The 17,769-nt window shown below is 41.8% G+C and overlaps 1 protein-coding gene across 7 annotated transcripts in view; it reads right to left on the bottom strand.

Annotated features, from left to right (window-relative positions):
• The window catches only part of AFF1 (AF4/FMR2 family member 1), a 200,044-nt gene continuing 193,777 nt past the window's right edge, over positions 11,503 to 17,769 (bottom strand). For all 7 annotated transcript variants that reach the window (XM_018049701.1, XM_018049705.1, XM_018049702.1 and 4 more), the window contains one exon: positions 11,503 to 16,915. In XM_018049701.1, coding sequence (XP_017905190.1) covers positions 16,794 to 16,915 — 122 coding nt within the window. In that variant the 3' untranslated portion in view covers positions 11,503 to 16,793. The remainder of the gene's footprint in view (positions 16,916 to 17,769) is intronic.

Here is a 17,769-nt window from a genome sequence, read left to right as displayed (position 1 = left end):
ATTTTTAAATTCCAAATAATGTCTTTTTCTTAATTTCTTTCGGTTCTATCATGATTGTTGTGAATTCTTGAAAAGCCCTATGTTGCAGTAATGCAGTTTCTGTATGTGTATTATATCACTCTAGCTGATTGTGTTCTCAGTTGTCTGTTTATGGCTGTTTTTTTCTTTTGGTTCTTTGACCTATCACTGGAGGGAAGTATGTTGACATTCTACATTGTGATTAGTTTTCAGCAAGGGTGTGTGTGTGTGTGTGTGTGTGTTGAGGTTTTCTGATTTACATCTATGCTAATTTAAAGGAATAGTTTTTTAACTTTTATTTTCGTTATTTGCGGCTGCACTGGGTCTTTGCCATGCTCGGGCTTGCTTTAGTTGCTCTCCAGTTGCTGTGCGCAGGCTTCTCATTCCGGTGACTTCTCTTGTTGCAGAGCGCGTGCTCTAGGGCTCAGTGGTTAGGGCTTATGGGCTCCAGAGCCCAGGCTCAGTAGTTATGGCCTGTGAACTTAGTTGCCCCATGACATGTGGCATCTTCCTTGATCAGGGATTGAATCCACGTTCCCTGCCTTGGCAGATGGATTCTTAAACCACTGGATCACCAGAAAAGTCCTGAATTTTGTTTCTAAGTGGTGTATTTTCAGACGTGTGTTTGATTCAATCTGTTCCTAGGGGCTTTATCAACCCTTCCCTCAGGGGCTTCCCTGGTAGTTCAGACAATGTAGGTGACTTGGGTTCGATTCCTAGATCTCAAAGATCCCCTGGAGAAGGGAATGGCTACCCACTCCAGTATTTTTGCCTGGAGAACTCCATGGACAGAGGAACCTGGTGGGCTACAGTCCATGGGATGGCAAAGAGTCGGACACAGCTGAGCAACTAACGCTTAACTTCAGGGGCTTTATCATCGATTTGAACTTTCACTGGTTAGTTTTGAACTTTCACTAGTTAGTTGATGAGGCCTAGAAAACCCCAGCCCTTTTAAAACCCCAGCCCTTTCAGACCTGCCTCAGATCCTTTGTCCTGTCGGTATCAGAGAAGGCAAAGAACCTTCCATCGTCCAGTGCTGCTCTGGGGCTGGACCTCCAAAACTCTCAGTGAGTGCCTTTTGGCTGTCTCGTGGTTCACATACTGGTTGCTCATACACTTACATACCCTTTCAGTTGTTACTAACATTGCAGAGGTCTCATGCCTGCTTAAATTGTGGGGTTCCTGAAAAACCTATTTTGATTAGTATATTATGCACAGGTTAAAAATTTTTTTTTATCCTACTTGCCCTGGCTGATTTATGCTTTTGGAAGGGTGAGAATTAAGTGGTCAGAACTTTTACCAGTGGTGGTGGTTTACTTGCTAAGTTGTCTCCAACTCTTGTGACCCCCATGGACAGTCGCCCACCAGGCTCTTCTGTCCATGGGATTTCCCAGGCAGGAATACTGGAGTGGGTTGCCATTCCCTTCTCCAGACGATCTTCCTGACCTTAGGGACTGAACTGAGAGCTTGAACTCGAGTCCCCTGCATTGCACGTGGATTCTTTTACCGCTGAGCCACAGGTAAGCCCATATAGTACTACATCCCTCTGTGAAACTTAGCTGTTGAGTATCTTAGAAGACCTTAAGAAACTTTTTGGTCCCATATATTTGTCATGCCTAAAGTTTTTTCTCAAATTTAAATGGGGAGTTTTAAATTCATAAACTGTAAGTTTCCTTGGTATAGCTGTGTCTGTGCTTCTCTTCCCTGAATGTCTCAAGTATGTGATTTTATTATATACACCAGTACCTTTTAACAGCAGTGTGCTAAATCCCTTCAAAATATTGATGTAGATTCAGAAAATATTTGTGTTCTGCCTGAGACTTTGCAACTTCCCTTTGTTTAAAAAAAAAAAAAAGTTTCTGCTTTGGTTTTTGGCCAAAAGTAATAAAGTTCGTGCTTAACCATAAATTCCCTGATTTCCCCCTATTCGTCTGCAAACAATTATCTTTTTTCCTGTCTGGAGACCAGAGCTCAGGACTGAACGACACAGTGGCTATTTGTACTACATTCTAACACAGTCCTCTAGGTTCCTCCTCGCTTCATTTCTTCATTATGTATTTTAATGCAGTACTAAATCAATGTGCTTTCTTAGGAGCCAGATTGATTGAATTGTAATTCATAAGATAAAAAAACTGACCCACTAGGTTTACAATCTATGGTTTAGTAAATATAGAGTTGTGTCAAATCAGGGCTTCCCAGGTGGCACTAGTGGTAAAGAACCCGCCTGCCAACGCAGGAGACGTAAGAGATGTGGATTCGATCCCTGGGTCGGGAAGATCCCCTGGAGGAGGGCATGGCAACCCACTCCAGTATTCTTGCCTGGAGAACCCCATGGACAGAGGAGTCTGGTGGCCTACAGTCCGTGGTGTCTCAAAGAGTTGGACACAACTGAGTTGACTCTCACACACGTGCCAACATCACCATAACCCAGATTTAGTTCATTTTCATCATGTTCCCCAAATTTTCACGAACCCCTCTTGGGGTCAGTCTTCACTCCTTCCCTCTTTTCCTTCCTGCCTCTCAAGGCAACCACTAATATGGTTTCTGTCCATAAACTTGCCTTTTCTGAGTATATCATGTAAGTGAAATCAAACTCATATTAAATATAGCATTTTGTACCTGTTTCACTTAGCATAATGTTTTGAGGTTCATTTCACCTGTACTGTCGTTGTTTTAATACTGAACAGTCTGTCTTACATTGTTCAGCCATTTACCAGTTGATCAGTTTCCAGTTTGGGGCCATCACGCAGCATGCTGCCATGAATGTTCATAAATGTGTCCATGTGAACATGTTTTCATGTATCTTGGTGAGTCTACACAAGTGGGATTGCTGGTTTTTATGGTTATCCACAGGGGGTGTACTATATTATATTCCCGTCAGTACAGTAGGAAGTTTCCGCTTTCTCATCATCCTCTCCACCACTTTGTCTCTTTGATTACAGCCATTCTCCTGGGTGTGAAGTGGTATCTCATTGTGATTAAACCAGTGTATTTAACAGCATTTTTTCCCTAAAGGAAATAGTTGTTGGTTGTTCAGTCACTTATTTGTGTCCAACTCTTTGAGACCCCATGGACTGCAGCATGCCAGGCTTCCGTGTCTTTCACTTTTCTTGGAGTTTGCTCAAACTCCTGTCCACTGAGTTGGTGATGCCATCCAGCCATCTCATCTCTGTTGCTCCCTTCTCCTCCTGCCTTCAATCTTTCCTAGCATCAGGGTCTTCTCCAGTGAGTTAGTTCTTCGCATCAGGTAGCTGAAGTACTGGAGCTTCAGTCACTGCAGTGAATATTCAGGGTTAATTTCCTTTAGGATTGACTGATTTGATCTCACAGTTCAAGGGTTTTTCGAGGGTCTTCTCCAACACCCCAGTCAAAAGCATCAATGCACTCGGCCTTCTTTATGGTCCAGGGAAGTGGCTGCTCTCTAGTGGTACATTCCTCACATTACACTTGGGAAAAGGGCATTAATGAGAAGCTTGAACATGCATTTCAGGTTGTGCCTGCATCGTTTAGCTCACTGAGTGCAATTTGAGGCCCAGGTCCAAAATGTTTTCCTAATTACCTTTTTTAATAATCTTCAGAACCTGGCTGTGGCTTTTACTGAATCCCTGGAGGTGCATTATAATCAAGCCAAGTTGTGCTTCGGATCTCATCTTCTTTACATACTCAACATCTTGTGGCATAAAGGTTTACACCTGTGGAGTGGCTAATGCCTGTGAAGATGGGGGAGGAAAAGGCCAGAGACAGTTCTGTCGACTCGAACTTACCACATCCTTTCAAACGACAGCCAGAGGAGTAAACAATTCTTACCAGGGGAACGAATGTAAATTCTTTTTAATGAACTGCACACAAATGGAATGTCTGGAGGTTCCTGGTATTTTCAGGTAACACTTTGTAAATATGTCTGTAGAGAGCTGTAAAACTTGAGGAGAATGGGTCTCAGCTGCCCCAGGCTCTTGGGGCTCTCAAGCAATGAGAGCACTAGGCACATTAAAGATCGTGAAGAAATTGAGCTCAGGAAGGAACCTGGCCAGCCACTGGATTAAGGAATGTGTATTTGTGAAGTAAAGATGTGGCTTCAGGAAATTAGGGTAGAAGGAACTCTTTGGCCAACCCAGTACATATGTGAAATTTGAAATTTCCCTAACCTCTTAGGCCTTAGCACAGTGCATTTACCCAACAATGCATTTTGCTCTCTTGACATGTTTGTAAAATGATCATGTATGTGTGTGTATACACTCACACACACACACACATGCCTGAGTACAAAGCAGTAGAAAGCATGATGGATGGGCCGGCCCGCAGCTGATTTACTGCTTCAGCAGATGGAGGCGAGAGGAGAGGCCGGACCATCCACCTGTGATGTTTGACAACATAGTAATTCTACTCTACAGTAAATGAAATTATGTTATCAATTGAGTGGATAAGGGGGTATAAGATTTAGGGTAGGTGATACATAATTTATTTGACTTCAGGATACATACTAGATAGGGAAATTGATATTAGAGAACTAAAACAATTTTAAACATGCATCAGAACCTTAAAAATGTGGTAATGAATGTCACCTTTAAAAGGGTCCATATGTGGAAATTTTTATTAATCTGATGTCCTCATTGCCAAAACAACTTATGGAGATACTATTATTCTATGAGGACAGTTTTTATCCTCTGCCTTTGTTTTGGAACCAAGTCTGGTGATATATATGAAGAGTATTGTTTAAGTCTTCCCAGAAAAGCTATCATAAAGTAAATAGGGTTGTGTGTATGCCTGCCTGTCTAGTTCTACAATTTTAAAGACGATTTTATAAACTTGTGATCAAGGGTGACAAGTGTGTAGAACCCCACTTTATCCGCCCCCACGCTGATGATGATCTTGGACAGTGGTCTTTTAACTCATGTTTAATAGGGAAATGTTTGATTATTAGTATTTTTACTATGTAGACTTTAGGATACCATTTATTTTAACCCCTTTTTTTGGTTACAGATGAGGAAATAAATATAGTACACGACATTCAGGTAACTTGACAAGACAGAACGTGATAGTGGTTTTGCCTAGACACTGATGAAAGTGAGAGGAGTCCAGCTGTGGCCCAAGATACTCAAAGCCCTCAAAGTCTTCAGTTTCTGAGTTAAAGTTTTATTTGGTCCCTTTACTGTGAAATTTGGAGGACCCAAGGGGCATTCATGCTGCTGCCTGTTATAGCTATGTTATATTTGCTGGTACTTTAACCTTTACAGGTTACTTTACATTGTTCATGACCTTAAAAATTTTGTGCTAATTTCTTTAAGGGTTTATCACATCGAATTTTATTTTTAATTTTTAATTTGGCTGTGCCACTTATGAGATCTTAGTTCCCTGGCCGTGAAAGGGCAGAGTCCAAACCACTGGAGTACCAGTCCCTATTTCTCTTTATTAAGAAGAAAACCTGTTGATCTCAACAGTCACTGGAAATATACTGCTGTCTTGACTAGTTCTGGTAAATGGTGAAAATCCACAGGACAACACAAATAGCAACATCAGACAGGGTCCCTCCAGTCGTGCTCCTCAAGTTTCTATGACGCCAAGATTCTCAGGACTTCCTGCTTTATAAAACCTAATTCCTGCTCACAATCCAGTTTTCCTGATTGTCTCTAGCAAAATTCAAAAATAGTTAACATGTTAACAGTGTTAGGATACTGGTTGTGGATGACATTTTAAAAGCTTATAAAAGTCATTTCCTTTAGTTCCTTCTAAGCAAAGTTTCTAACTTCAATCAAGATCTGTATCATAACCTGAGTTTCATCTATTACTAGCTGTTTGACCATGGACAGATAAGCCTAAATCTCATCATCTGTAAAGCATGATAATGAAATGACTAATTTGAAAGGTTTTAAAAATATACACCACGGGGCTTCTCTGTTGGACTAGTGGTAAAGAATCCACCTCCCAACCCAGGGGATATGGGTTTGATCCTGGAATATCCCACAGAGCAGCTCTGCCTGTGCACCACAGCCACTGAGCCACACACCCTAGAGCCTGTGATGAGAGAAGCCACTGTAATGAGAAGCCTGCTCATTGCAACTAGTGAGAAGCCCCCTCTCGTTGTGTAACCAGAGAAAGCCTGGGGGCAGCAACGAAGACCCAACGCAGCCAAAAAACAAAAACGACTGTGGAAAGTACACAGCACACAAGGTTTAACACATTCTGACCACATTTCACTGTCCAGGTCTGCTGTGCAAAAGGGATGGGAAGGTATCATGGATGTAGTGAGTGAAAGGAAAAAAGGCAAGGTGGCTCTGCTTTGCTGTGGGGAATTCAGGACCAATACACAGGCATAAGAGGAGTGTTGTCCTCTGCCCAACAGATAAGCTGGCTTATGCCATGCTCTCCAGCTTGAAATAATCTGATCAGTGTAGCCACAGTGGTTGGCTTTAAAATAGCATCTAGGTTAGCGAGTGCCACCGAGGACCAGGAGTTAGATGTTTGAATGGAAAAATACCTGATTTGAAGTTACCTGTCATCTGCATGAAGAGACATGACATGCGGTTCAGAAGGACATACACTTTATGCCAATGTGCATTCTGAATGGGTAGGAGAAAAATCTCACAGGGATGACAGATTACAGTCTTCCCTTGTCGTTCACCTTTATTTAAAATCAAAAGAGCGACTTCCCTGGTGGCCCAGTGGCTAAAATGCCACACTTCCATTGCAACAAGACAGGCTCAGTCCCTGGTCCGGGAACATCCTGGGAAGATCCCACATGCTGAGGAGCAACTAAGCCTGTGGGCCACCTCTGCAACTTCTGAAGCCCGCTCACCTCGAGCCAGTGCTTGAGAAGCCACCACAGTGAGAAGGCCACACACAACTAGAGAGTATATCCCACTTGCCACAACCAGGCAAAGCGTGTGCAGCAAAGAAGACCCAGTGAGGGAAGGAAAGAAAATAGGACTAGTCAACTAAGGCACAGGAGTGACGCATCACAGTGAAATCTTAGACTAGGTCCATGTGGGCCACAGAGAAACCTATCGTGAAATTCATCCTGTACCTCCAGTGGGCTTCAAAACTTTGCCAGTATCTTACAGCTTCCAGTTCCATCCAGGATGAATTTGGACCAAGAAGTAAGTTTTAAAGATGAATGGAGCTTGAAACCCTAAGGACCCATGTCAGTGATGTAAATGGAGTCTCCCTTACTCAGGCATTGGCCTTGGCCTTCAGCGTTAGAAATGATGGGAAATGCTGTAAGTGGCCCATGATGTCTCCCGAGGTACAGGCAACAGGACAGACTTGGGAAGAGTCATGTAATCAAAAACCTAGTCCAAGTTTCTTAATTTACAAATGAGAAGGAAAAGATAATCTCACAGAAATGAACTAAATATAGGACTACACACTCCTACACACTCCACAGAATCAAACACCAAGTGGCCAAATAAGTTTTGTTTAATTAACTGGTTAATTTCAGAGAATGCAAATTGAGGTAGTAAAGACTTTTACTTTGCAATCGAAGCTGGCAAGAACATAAGCTCATCCACAGTTGGTATAAGAGCTTTTGGGGAGAAGTGGTCTGGTAACAAATTCTTTAATTAGTCTTTTGACCCAGACATTACCCCTTCCAGAATTTATCCTGCAGTAACACTTGTAAGGGCTTCCCCGGTGGCTCAGATGGTAAAGCATCTGCCTGCAATGTGGGAGACCTGGGTTCGATCCCTGGGTCGGGAAGATTCCCCTGGAGAAGGGAATGGCTACCCACTCCAGCATTCTTGCTTGGAGAATTCCATGGACAGAGGAGCCTGGTGGGTTACTGCCTGTGGGATCACAAAGAGTCATGACTGAATGACAAACACACCGGGGTGGCTTGCATGCATAAAGGGATAATGTTTAAGTAAATGATTCACCTTTACTTGCACAATATTTTACAGCCAAAATGGTTAACATAGAAGACATAAAGTGGGGAAAAGTCTGAATATAGTTCATCTAAATTTGTGTTTAAAAATAATGTTTTAAGTGCCCAAAGGTCCTGGAAGGAGATGCATCAGACTTGATGGTGGTTTACTCTGGGGAGGAAGGGATAAAGTTGACTTGCTCTTAAGACATTTTTTGCTGTATGTGCTTCTTTGTCATCTGACTATTTGTAAATCAGATTGAAAACAATCTTTTAAAAACTTACAAAATGGGGCTTCCCTGGTGGCTCAGTGGTAGAGAATCTGCCCGCCAATGCAGGGGACACAGATTCGATCCCTGGTCTGGGAAGATCCCACATGCGGGACGGAACTTAAGCCTGTGCACCGCAACTACTGAGGCTGTTCTGTAGAGCCACAGCCACGGCAGCCTTCGCGCCTAGAGCCCGTGCTCTGCAACGAGAGAAGCCACTGCAGCGAGAAGCCTGGGTACACAGCTAGAGAGGAGCCCCTGGTCGCCGCAACTACAGAAAAGCCCTCACACGGCAACGGAAACCCAGCACAGCCAAAAATACATTTTAAAATTCCAAAATGATACTTATAGATACGTAGGCTTCGGAGAGCTGCAAAACCACTCTTCCCTTATTCCCTTGAGATGCTTGTAAGTCCTCAGTTGTGACCTTGTGTACCAAGTCCTACCTGCAGGAGGAGGACTCTTCAGAGACTACAGAACAAAGATGAGAAAGCAGGGAGTTGAATAGTTTAACTAAAGACGTTTTCCTAAAGCCCATGCAACTGAGTACAATTGGTTTTCCAATAGCGGTGTGTACATATGTAGAAATGTATGTGTGTGGGGGGGCACAGGTGATAATTTACAGGAATATTTAGCAGTGGAGAGATGCAAACCATAATTGTTTCTGTCTGCTAGAGATGTTGGGGCTGGGCCCCTGTAGTAGAGAAGGGTGATATAAAGCACTTATTTGAAGCAGGCACATGGTCTTTTCAAGCTATAATAGAACTGTGTTTACAAAGTATTCCAAGGCCCGCCCTCCAGTCTGTACAAAGGGCACAGGTCTTTATTATCAGAGCCTAGATGTCTCGCTAGAGCTTTGGCTTTCAGCTGAGCATGGTCTGTGCAGAAACCACAAACACTGAAAGAAGGCTAAGACAAAACCCGCTAGATGGGTACAGTTATCTAATCACAACTGGAACAGCAGATAAACCTCCAATTATATTTGGGTAAAGACCCGCTGGCCTTCAGAGCTGTTTAAAATGGATTCAAGAGTTTTGAACACCACTTAGGGGTCCTAATTTAAAGCGGCCTGGACTGTATACAATTCACATTCCCAACAACCATGGCAAATAGTGAACAAATATTCATTTAAATAAGAGGCTCCAAAAGTGCCTAAATACATGAAAAGACAAAAAGACACACAGAGGAGTTTGTGATCTTACCTTCAAGTTGCTGCCGGTGATCAGGAGTAGTAAAATTGTCTTCCAGTGTCTGGCAAACTGTCCTTACATACCTTGAAGTACCAAAAGCAGAAACTGCAAAGACGGTAGAAGCTGGCCTACTTAACACTCAACAAACTTTGTTTAAAAATGGACTCTGTGGGAGAGGGAGAGGGTGGGATGATTTGGGAGAATGGCATTGAAACATGTATACTATCATGTAGGAAACAAATCGCTAGTCTAGGTTCGATACAGGATACAGGATTCTTGGGGCTGGTGCACTGGGATGACCCAGAGAGACGATAAAGGGAGGGGGGTTCAGGGTTGGGAGCTCATGTACACCTGTGGTGGATTCATGTCAATGTATGCAAAACCAATACAGTATTGTAAAAAAAAAAAAAAACAGTTCACTATTAAAAAAAATGCTATAATAAAAACTACAAAGCAGAAGATAATTTGGAGAGAAGTATTAACAACATAGTAAGAGGTTAACATCCTGAATATAATAAAAGGAAAAAGATGAATATCCTGGAGGAATAATTTGTTTTTTTTTTTAAACTGCTCCGCATCCTCTTCCTTCATTAATGAAACCCTTCCTAGTGGTGAACTCATTCCGGATGACTTAAAACTTACCCTGTATCTATCCAGCTTTGAATTGGGTCTAGAGTATTGGTCCCATAACCTCTGCACTACAAATGGCAACTTCATTTGTAACAAAAAACATACTCAGCACCATAAGAATGAAAATGTAAATGAAGATAGCAGGTTCCCCACCGATCAAACTGGGTCACTTTTTCCTTTTCATGTTTTCCAAACATAATAGCCATGGTTAGTAAAGGACCAGATTATCAATGCCTGCTAAAACCTCTAAGTGAAACCTGGTTGGTACAGAGAAAAGCCCATGTTTATGAGTTTTGGCTGTTGTATCCTCACCACAGACTTGAAGTTAGCAACACTAATAGGAGGACACGTAGGGAAAACAAATCCGAGATATAGGACACTGTGTTAGGAGATGCACGCTGATGTTTTTAGGGGTTAGGTATAAGGTACATGCACCCATTTTACATAAAATATGGGGAAATACTGTTGAGTCTGCCCAACTAGCTTGCTTCAGGGATGGCTGTGGAAGCATCCTTTATACTAACTCCAAATTAGAGATAATCTCAGTGTTTAGCAGGGTAGTTGGTATTAAACAAACTGGTTATGAACATACAATGAACAACTATGGAAAATTCGTAATCGACAAGCTATGACATGGCAAGGTTTTGTGAAAATTCAGACCCATCTTTTAAGGCCTAGTTCTAGCTCTTGCCTGAGCTTCTCTTAAGGCTACATCCCCCCCTTTTCCCCCACTTGCCACTGCACACTTACCACTGTCATTGCTGGCTGTCTTGCCAAGGGTAGGTAGGTCCCTGTTTCTTCACAAGGACTGATAAAAGTAGAGGTCAGCCTAACGTAAGGAAGAACAAAATACCAAAGTAGGAGAGGTGGGTAGCAAGGTCTTTATCAGTGTTCAGTCACCTGTGGGAATACTGTGGTACAGTGAGGGGAAGGAGGACGTTTAAAAAAGCCACGAGTCTGAGTGTTTAAGGCAGAAGCACTAGACTAAGCACTCTCTGTACACCATCTAATGTGTTCCTCCCTTGCTAAGTAGATACCAAATCGGTTTACGTTGATGAGAAAAGCCCAGACAGGTTAACTAACTTGCCCATGGTCACAAAGCAGACCAGAGAGCCAGGATTTGAATTAGCAGTCATATTTCAGCATGTAGAGTAGTATTCCTTTTGGAGTGGCACAGGGAAGGGAAACCAGATAGCCTTAAGAGTCTTTCCAATATCAACATTCTACAAGCATGTCCACCCACAGCCTGCAAACTGTAAAGAGGCCGGTTTGGTCACTTGCACCTGGCAGTTGATGTTAGGATAAGCGACCTAATACTGGTGGTATCAGGCTCGTTTGTGAATGAGATCTTGAAACTAAACTGAACAGAAGGATTCGCTGCCCTCTCCCCGCCCCTTTCCCATTTCAACAAAACATACTGTGAAAAAGGGCAAGTTATTCCACGTGAGACTTTGCTGGGCTGTGAGTGGTAACTACCTATAGCAATTTTAGGAATTCCTTTACAATCACAGGCAAAGTGAAAGCATGCATTCCACGCCAATGATTTCTCTAAATTTTTATTAATTTTTTTTTTTTTTACAGCTCGATCATCTAATGAAAAGTAAAGAATCTGAAGACGAACAAGTCAATTACATGTTTTTTTTTTTAAACAATAATGAATCCTCATTACAGAGAACAATAAACAAAAGATCTGTGGCACATTATCTTTGGAAAGATCTTTTGCAAATTTTTTTTCTAAAAAAAAAAAAAAAAAAACTATAATTCTCACAGATCACTTATGTCTCTTTCAAAGGACTATACAAGGCAGCTAAATTTTATTCACAAAATCCCCATGTCGCAGTTCCATTGCTGAAGTAGATAAAACACATAGAGTCCTCCTTTTCTCTGTGTTGCACAACTTCCCATTGGGCACATCACTGCTTCCCTATCCTACGTACAAAATCACTGTGTGGACTAGATAGCTGGCACCTTATTACACAATAATTAAAGAAAAGTTCATATTATTTTAGAGATAGACCAGTGATCTTCATTGATCGACTGGACGATTTATTCTTTTTTAAACAATTTTAACAATACCAAGATTTGACTTTCCTCTAATGTTACAAGAAAGCAAAAAATATATAATATAATATATAATGGTAATAAATTAAAAAAAAAAAGGCAACCCTGCTCAGGTATCATCCAAAACATGATCACATTCAGAAGAAAAACACACACACACGATTTGGGACACACGTGTACACACACACACACCAACATTAACAGTGTACACTTGATATCTGAGGAGGGGGTGTGCCGTCTTAACAATACATGTCGATGGCCTGAACAAAAGGCGGATCCTGCCTTCTGTCATTAAACAAAAGTTAATTAACAAAAGGTAATACTGCCTGTATTAAGCATCGCTTCAACATCTACTTTTGAGCAAAGCAAGTTATCTTGCTTAGGTCAGCCACTGCCTGGTCTGACCAGCGCGGCATGGCCAGCCTCAGTGGTCTTACTCCCTTGTCCTTTCAGGCCGACAGAGTAATAATATCTTGGCTCCCAGGGGGCTCTAAGTTTCCTGCCTGTCCTCTTGGGCAGAGAAATACAGGAAACTTCTCAATCCATCACAGTACCCGTTGCTACCCAGCACACCAAGGAACAGAATATAATGTCTTTCCCTGGGACAGTGGGAAATTTACAGCCACCTTAAGAGACATGGTAGACGGTGCTTGTCAACTCCTCATAAATAAGAACTAATGAACATGGCCAGTGGTCACAATTCATTCCCAGATTTTCAGTGACTGACACAGGGGATTGAATAGTTGAAGATTATATGGTAGAAATACCACTTGTCACGTTTGTTGGAAAATCCCCTACACCACTCTGCCACTCCACCTCCTCCCACCAACAAAATGACAAAACTATAGGGGGAAAAAAAAATCCACAAATTCTAAGTAGAACCAAAAACAAAAGAGGCAACTCACTACAGAAAGGGAAAAAGGGACCAAGTACCGCTCTCGCCCTGACGCCCTCCCCGCCCTCCCCACAATGAAGTATCTCTATGCTTGTGTTTCTAAAAGGCAGCCAAATAGTCCAGCAACATTTAAATACTGCTGATCGGCAGTAAAGAGTGTAATAGATGGAGTGACAATGTTTTTCACAGATTTTGTGTAGTGTCTGGGAAAATAAATCCTTGAGCAAAAAGTAGACTCTGGTGGGAGGTAAGGAATCAGAGCCTGATTTGATTCATTTATGTAAAAGATGCACAAATACACCTCCAACTTTATGAGAACAGAAGAGAAAAAGGTGCAAGTCCCACCTGATGTCTCTTAAAGCCTTGGCAAAATGAATACAGCATTACTCCAAAATTTGGTTCGGTCAACAAAGGCACAATAAATATATCCAATTCAGCCAGCCTCTTATTCTCTGTATGCATGTCCACACACACATTTCCTTTTGTATATTAGAGATAGAGTTCTGTTCATTTTGGAGGGCACAATGGTTTGGGTTGGTTTTTTTTTTGCTTCTAAAAATTATTGAACAGGGATCACAAAATAGTAAGTTCTTGATCCTACTGACATTAATATTTGAGGTACCAATTAAGGCAAGTTTTTAGCCAGAAAGGGGTAGTTTGTTAGCTTCTAAACATCCCAAGATTGGGAATTAAAGGACACAGAATGAGGAAGATAAATGTGGTCCAATTTGTCTTGGGGAAATAGTTAAACATTTTGGTCAAAACAGATTGTAAAATAAAGGTCCTTTTTTTTTTTTTTTTTTTAAAGATGCTTTTTCCATTCAGTGTTGAGGTTAAATCGTAGCATCAGATGAGCCATCCTTCTGCTGCAGCTCTACTCCTGGTAATATGCCAGGTGGACCCTCCCGTCTTCTACCATAGATGGCACACGGCCAACGTTTTCACATTCTTAACCCAGTGTTATTTGGTAAATTTCAGGGAAATGTCTTTCATTGTTTATCAGGGCCCTCAGTCTGGCTAAAACCTTAAATTCAGTGATTCACATTTTAATTATCTCCAGGAAGGACAGAAACATTGAACATTTTATAAGTAAAACAGTGTTCTTCCATTTCCTAGTAAAGATTGACAGACACACATACATACACACACATACAAACACGAAACTGTAGTGCCAAAGGCAAAATTTTTACACTCTATTTTCACGCAAGATGTTCTGCATTTGCCTCACTGTGAAGTGTGTACTATTATGGTTGTTATGAGAACTTCATATATTCAAAGGCTTAATTTTATAATCTTCAATTATCTACTGCAGTACAAATTTTGCCTTTGGGAAATTAAGCATGCAGTGAAAAAGTGCATATGACTTAAAAATCCTTTAGGTTTCTATATACAACTGTAACAGTGAAAAGACATTATGAACATTAAGGATTCATCGGCCACAACCCTTTTACATACTCTATTTTAAAAGTTGCCATTAAGAATTCTTTTGGGTACAATGCATGTTGCAGTTAAGAATCAGAAATACTCCATGATCAAAACAGTACAAACTGATCTCTGCAAGGGACAAATAAAAGCTTCATATAAAGGTCAGGGTGGAAAAGACACACACAGAATAAGGCCGCTGAAAAAGCAATCGCCTCTTCTAGAAATGGCTGGGAAATTGACTTGGAAATGTCTTCAGTTTGGGGGCACTCGGCTCCTGATGAGACACACACACACACTCGGCGCTATCTGCATAGATCAGAGCCTCTCTTTAGGAACACACCCTTCCATACTGACAGGTGGCTTGTCCTGGGAAGTGATGGGGTGAAGGGGCCGGGAATGACCAAAGGAGTAAGAGGGGAAAGAAGGTGTTTAGTAACCACAGAAGCCTGATTCTGGTGTCTCGTCTCCTACACAGAAGAGATGGACACTCAGTGACGCATGCACACGACCTTCCAGGCCTTTACTGTTCATGTAACAGGCTGCTTTTTAAACGAGCTCAAAAAGGACCATGGCTCTGCCTCACAGCAGCAACAGATGACATCGGTCCATCAAGATCGTGCATCAGTTATTACTGCTGCTGTAATTCTCTCGCTCTAACCTAAGCTGGCCATAACCAAAGAACAGGCTGGATAATAAACGACATGGAAGGAACAGCTTCACACAAACAATTTATATAGTGAAAAATAAGCATCATTCCCATCTTCTGTACATCCCTTTTACATAGTTATCAAATGACCAAGAAAATTCTTACATTCATCGTATGGACTTTAGAACTCTTCATTATAAATAAAGATGGCACGCCTTTCTTCACTAATAAATAAATACGACGATGTCCAACACGCTTGGGAGGAAACAACACACAGGGGAGTGGAATGGGATGAAGGAAGAAAAAAAAACCAATTGTAGCGGGAACACTCCTCAATTGTAATACATGCGCAAATTCTACTTCTAAAAGGGATAAAAAGAATTAGCTTCTAAAAATACTACATTCATAATAATGCTTCCAATAATAACCCTCAAAGTTTCAATGAAAAAAAATCTGTGCTTATGGATACGTGGGAATTCTGGGGTTTATTTTTGTTCTTTTTTTTCCCCCCACTTTTAGGTCATTCAAAATAAACTTGGCTTAATGTATAGAATCTGGCAAAAACAACTGATAGGAAGGCCACAGATCCTCTTCAATCTAATCAAATCCAGTTGACAGTGTGCACTCTGGAGTGAAGGCATGCGGTGACTTTATTATTATTTTTTTTTAAGTCTAATTAACTACCCCAAATCTCCACAGCCTCTCAGGGAGTTAATTTCCCCTAGACAAAGACAATCAAGGGCTCTCAAAGTCTAGTTTTGCTATAAATATAAAGTAATTTGTAGCAGAAAAATATAGCCTTTCTAAGAAGTAGATTTCCTTTTTCTTCGTTCGCTGACAAAACTCTGAGTCGGTTAGACAACGTAAGTTTCCACGTAACTAGGCCACAGAGCAGCACCTCAAAATCCAGCTCTACTTCACAAAAATTAAGAAGCATTTCAACCCTCTAGCCATGGGTAAGCGCTGGTTCCCTTCTTCCCCAAAGTAGAAAATGCAGAATACAGTCAATGTGACTGCCTTTCGCTGGAGCAGGGGACAGGAACGGGGGCACCAGGCCCTCCGCGCACACGGAGATGCGGGTGGTGATGGGGGTGGAGATGCGGGCGGAGATGCGGGCGGAGATGCAGACGCTGTAGCTCCCTCAGGGCCGCCTTCCAGCGCAGGAGCGGAGAACTCGGAGCCGGGCCGCACGGGCAGTGTCCAGGCAACTCGTATATTAGGACAATACCTGGTATTATCAGAGCCACTGTTCACTGGCAGAAAGGGGGGTATAGCGGAGTCCTCCACAACTCATGTTTTATAGATGACCATTAGAGTTTACTAAACAAATACTCCCCCCACAACTTAAAAAAGGCAAATTACCCACAAAGCCCTACACCACAACTCACTGGTTTAAAAAAAAATTTCCTTCTGGGAATGAACTAATGTGGCTACTGAGATGATGTGAATTTGATTTCAGAGTTGAAATTGCTTCTCATTTCATTCGCATCCTGCTGGTTAAAAAAAAAATGGAAATGTTACTAGACCAAGAATACGCCCACTCAGGCTACATTGCACTTCCATCCTTTAGTTAGGAAAGGCAAGATCATCTCTCAGGCCAGCCTCCTTCCTCTCTGCTTCTGCAAAACCATCCTGTCCAACCAACGATTCCATAGTTCTCGAGTTTCAGTGAACAAAGGTCCTGGCCATCTCATGGTGCTTCTCTTCTTGAGTTTGGTATTCTAAAGAGACAAATGTCTGGACTGTTTTGAGGCTTCCAATGTGCAAAATAGTTCCCAAGGCATCGAATCCACCTGGGCCTCCGTTAAGGTGTTTTGGTTACTTGTTTTAGCCGCTGGAAACCCTGTCTTGTATAGTGCACCAGATCCATCAAACTGCTGTTGAGGGCCAGCGCGCACACACTTGTGCTGAGCTGAGCAAAGAATTCTGCGAACAAAGCAAACCCAAAACCACGTAAACACACTCGCACAGGCAAAAATAAAAACATAAAAAGTCAAAGAAGTCAAGGTTCCAGAAACTTGATCCCCACAATACTCTGTACTTCTCTAGCACAGCGAAAAAAATTTTTAAATTACAATCTACTGTAATGGTTTGCTAATTTTCCACATCTCTCCAGTAGTTCTAAAAGAGGAGGAACTACGTTTGTTTCAGCATTGACTCTATAATGCCTGGCACAGTGGCTGACATCATACTTTTGGGATCAGTGGTGGATGCATGAAGGAAAACTAACAAAAGTACCCAATATGTTAAAAAAAAAAAAAAAAAGCATCATTAGTTTGCTAAGAAAGAGAATGAAGTTTCAAGAGGCTGTGAGGAAATTAAATGGCCACAGCCAGTTGGCTTACTGTTTCTGTATAGCCAGGCAAGAATATGTCCAGGCTTTCATCTGGTATTTACATATATGCTTTTACTTAATGGTCACAGCCAAACAGTTCCTCTGATAGGATGATCAATCATCTCCTGAACCTTGGATTTCTCCAAGGGCCTTCTTCTCAAACAAGACTCAAGACTGTTCACTAAGCCGTATTTTCCTATACTGTTGCTAACCATCTTTCTTAACATACAGTGAAAACAAACAATAAGCTCAGTATTTCAGGCAATGCCACTTCCCATGTCAAATGCGTTGTTCCTGGCGAGAGCTGATGCCTTTCCTTCTGCATTTGCTTTGCCCTTTTGCTAGCACTTCAGTTCAGGGGGAAATAATGATAACAAATGCTTCCCTCGTAGCTCAGTCGGTAAAGAATCTGCCTATAGTACAGGAGCCCCTGGGTTCGATTCCC

The sequence above is a fragment of the Capra hircus genome, chromosome 6 (assembly GCF_001704415.2).
Source record: "Capra hircus breed San Clemente chromosome 6, ASM170441v1, whole genome shotgun sequence".
NCBI classification, from domain to species: domain Eukaryota; kingdom Metazoa; phylum Chordata; class Mammalia; order Artiodactyla; family Bovidae; genus Capra; species Capra hircus.
Note: the sequence above shows the minus strand (reverse complement) of the source record. Positions and strands in the feature narration are given on the sequence as shown.